Here is a 2,931-nt window from a genome sequence, read left to right as displayed (position 1 = left end):
GGTGAGTTGACCAAGATAGCAGATGCACAGTTCTATGGCCCAGATTGCCTACCCTTTACTTATACGTGTGAGCAGTTGCTCACACAAGTATTCGCCCTCACTTTAGTGAGGCTGCTTGTCTAGCAATATACCACTCATGGTGAGTGAGGGTATCAGAATCAGGCCCTATGGCAAACTGCAGAATAAAGCAAATCTGGGCAGGTAAAGAATTTGCTGGAGAAAGGGTAGAAAAGATTAAGAGAGAAGCCAAGCTCTGGCTGTGATGCAAGAAAAAAATTAAAAACCGGGAGACTAATTCTTATTCGCAGGAAGGTCACTTTACCTGCTCTGGCAATGTAAAAGAGGCCTTGCAGTGGAACTATATTATTGGCATACTCACTTTAAGGCCTCTTTACACATCAGACATCAGAGAGGAGTAAAGTGGCCTTAGTGTCAATGACTCTAGTCCAACTTTTCAATGAAACTTTTTCTTAATACTGAAGGGCTGGGTTTAGGCCCCACTCAGCCCCTGTGCCCATGCAAAATCCCAATAAGACCTAAGTACATCCCAAATTAAGACTTTCTCATAGACTTTAAGGTCAGAAGGGACCATCATGATCAACTAGTCTCACCTCCTGCACATGGCAGGCCACAGAACCTCACCTCCCCACTCCTGTAATAGACCCCCTAACCTCTGGCTGAGTTACTGACGTCCTCAAATCATGGTTTAAAGACTTCAAGTGACAGAGAATCCTCCATTTACACTAGTTTAAACCTGCAAGTGACCCGTGCCTCGTGCTGCAGATTTGCGGACACTCCCTCCAATTTCAGAATCCCGTGCAGGGCTCCATGCTAGTGGGTCCCCAGGCAGGACTGGAGAGCTCATGCCAAATTATTCACTTTTTAAAAAAACTAATGGAGTTCTGCTGAAGGCAGTGGGGACTGGGCAGAGTGTCAATCAGAATGCAATTTGTTCCTTAGGCCCCAATTCAACCACGCACTTCAGCACATGCTGAGCTCCATCGCCAATCAATGAAGCACTTAAACACATCCTTAAAGCATGTGTTTAAATGCTTGGATGAATGAGGACCGTAATTGTGGATTAAGGAATTTAATTTTGGATTCAACAAAGGTATATAAGTGTTGTTGTTATTTATTATTTGTATTGTGGTAGCACCTACGAGATCCAATCATGGCCCAGGATTCCCTTGTAGGAGGCACTGTACGAATATCGAACACAAAGACAGCGTTTTACATGGCAGCTACACAACAGCCTTCATCCAACTACTATTTGTGCCGATTTCCCTTCATGCAGCACTTGCTAAATCTTTTCAGTCCTGTGTCGGGTGGGGGTGGGAGGGTGGTCGCATATTTCTCTTAACCAGTCCTAAATTGAATCTTAAAGGCTTTTAATTGAATCCATTTTCATGTTTTCACATAATTATACAATCATAATCTTGAAAAGCATAGGGCATGTGATCATTTTCTGCCTAATAAGAAACATAAATGTTGTTTTCAGGGGGGTTGTTTGTGTGAGGAGTTTTTTTTAATGTGAAACATTACAGCTTTAAAGCCTGATTTTATGTAGCGACATTAACCCGAGTTTAAGTCCCCCTAATATTTATGTTTTATAAAAATTCCGAGCTTGATGTTGTGCACGTTTGCTTTAATGTTTTATATCATTTGGGGTGTTGTTTATATAAGTGCCATGTTGTAACTCTCTCCCACTTCTTTCCCCGCACGTGTCCCTCTGCAGGCTAAGCACTTCCGTCTGTATACACAGGAGGTGTTGGAACTGGGTCACAATGTCTCCTTTCTTCTCCTGCTCCCCGCCTCAGACGACGTCTGCACTGCCCCAGGACAGAATAATCCTTACACCCCACATTCAGGATTTCTTAACCTCCCTCTTCAGATGTTTGAACTCGGTATAGTAGCTTGCTTCACCTAGAAATATTAACCCAGACTCCTTATAATAAAATCACAAAGTTGTATCTGTTTTCCCCCTTGTCCCAGTGGAGAGTCAATAAATCACATGATGGCTTTGGCAACAACACTACCTATAACTGTGTACAAGTTATAGAAGGAGCATAGCGGCTGGAATATATACTATAGCCGTCATTATTGAAATGCAAAGCATAGAGCAAAAGCCCACAGTTATCAAGCATAAGCCCTAGTCTATTATGGAAGAGGAGGATGCGGGGGTGGGGGGGTTATACTGCTCATAAGATGCCAAAGCTGATATTCTGAGGGCAGCCACAAAAATGTCTTTATTCTGAAGGGAGGTTGGCGTCATCATGGAGAAGAACTAGGTCCATGGACAGATGGAGCAGTTTTCTAGTGCAGAATTATTGCTATAGATGATCCTACTCAGGGCCTGAGACCCCAGTGCCTTAAGGATGTTCAGAGCTAGATTTCACACATCAGGCCCGTCTCTTTGCTCTTCATCCTGAAATATCAAAGGGCCCAATGCTAGTGTAGGGATGCAGCAAAATCCCCATGGTGAGGCGAGGAAGAATCCTGCATCACAGCCAGTTCAACCTCCCTGTCCCACTGCAGTACATGCTGGGGTGGCATTCCACAGAGCGGGGTCTCCTGGCTGACTGACAGCGAAGGAAAGGATGCTCCTGACACACCTTTCTCTCAGTTCCCTCCATGGAGCGGAGAGGGGCCGAGGAGGGGAGCAGCCCAGAGGATCTCACAGTAGATTTCAGAGAGGGGATAAGAGAGGCAGCTACTGAGCCTGACTCATTTGCTGGAGGAAAGACAGGGGGCAAAACCCAGCCCTGCACTCCTGGCCTCTTTCTGTTTCCTCCTTCTGCTCAGTCTCCCTGGAGAGGAAGGGGAGAGAGGAGCAGCAATGGGCAGTCCCTGAACCCCAGCAAAAGGGATAAGGAAGGGCAGGAAAGCGCATTGATGGTGGTGAGGGTAGAAGGGCTGCATAACTGTGTGTCG

At 45.5% G+C, this 2,931-nt stretch overlaps 1 protein-coding gene across 1 annotated transcript in view; it reads left to right on the top strand.

Moving 5' to 3' along the window:
• The window catches only part of ANKFN1 (ankyrin repeat and fibronectin type III domain containing 1), an 84,689-nt gene extending 82,762 nt beyond the window's left edge, over positions 1–1,927 (top strand). Inside the window, exon 15 of the mRNA XM_054047999.1 lies at positions 1,736–1,927. Within this exon, the coding sequence (XP_053903974.1) occupies positions 1,736–1,927 (192 nt within the window). The remainder of the gene's footprint in view (positions 1–1,735) is intronic.
• The last annotated feature ends 1,004 nt before the right edge of the window (positions 1,928–2,931 follow it).

This window comes from Malaclemys terrapin, chromosome 13 (assembly GCF_027887155.1).
Source record: "Malaclemys terrapin pileata isolate rMalTer1 chromosome 13, rMalTer1.hap1, whole genome shotgun sequence".
NCBI lineage: Eukaryota > Metazoa > Chordata > Testudines > Emydidae > Malaclemys > Malaclemys terrapin.
Note: the sequence above shows the minus strand (reverse complement) of the source record. Positions and strands in the feature narration are given on the sequence as shown.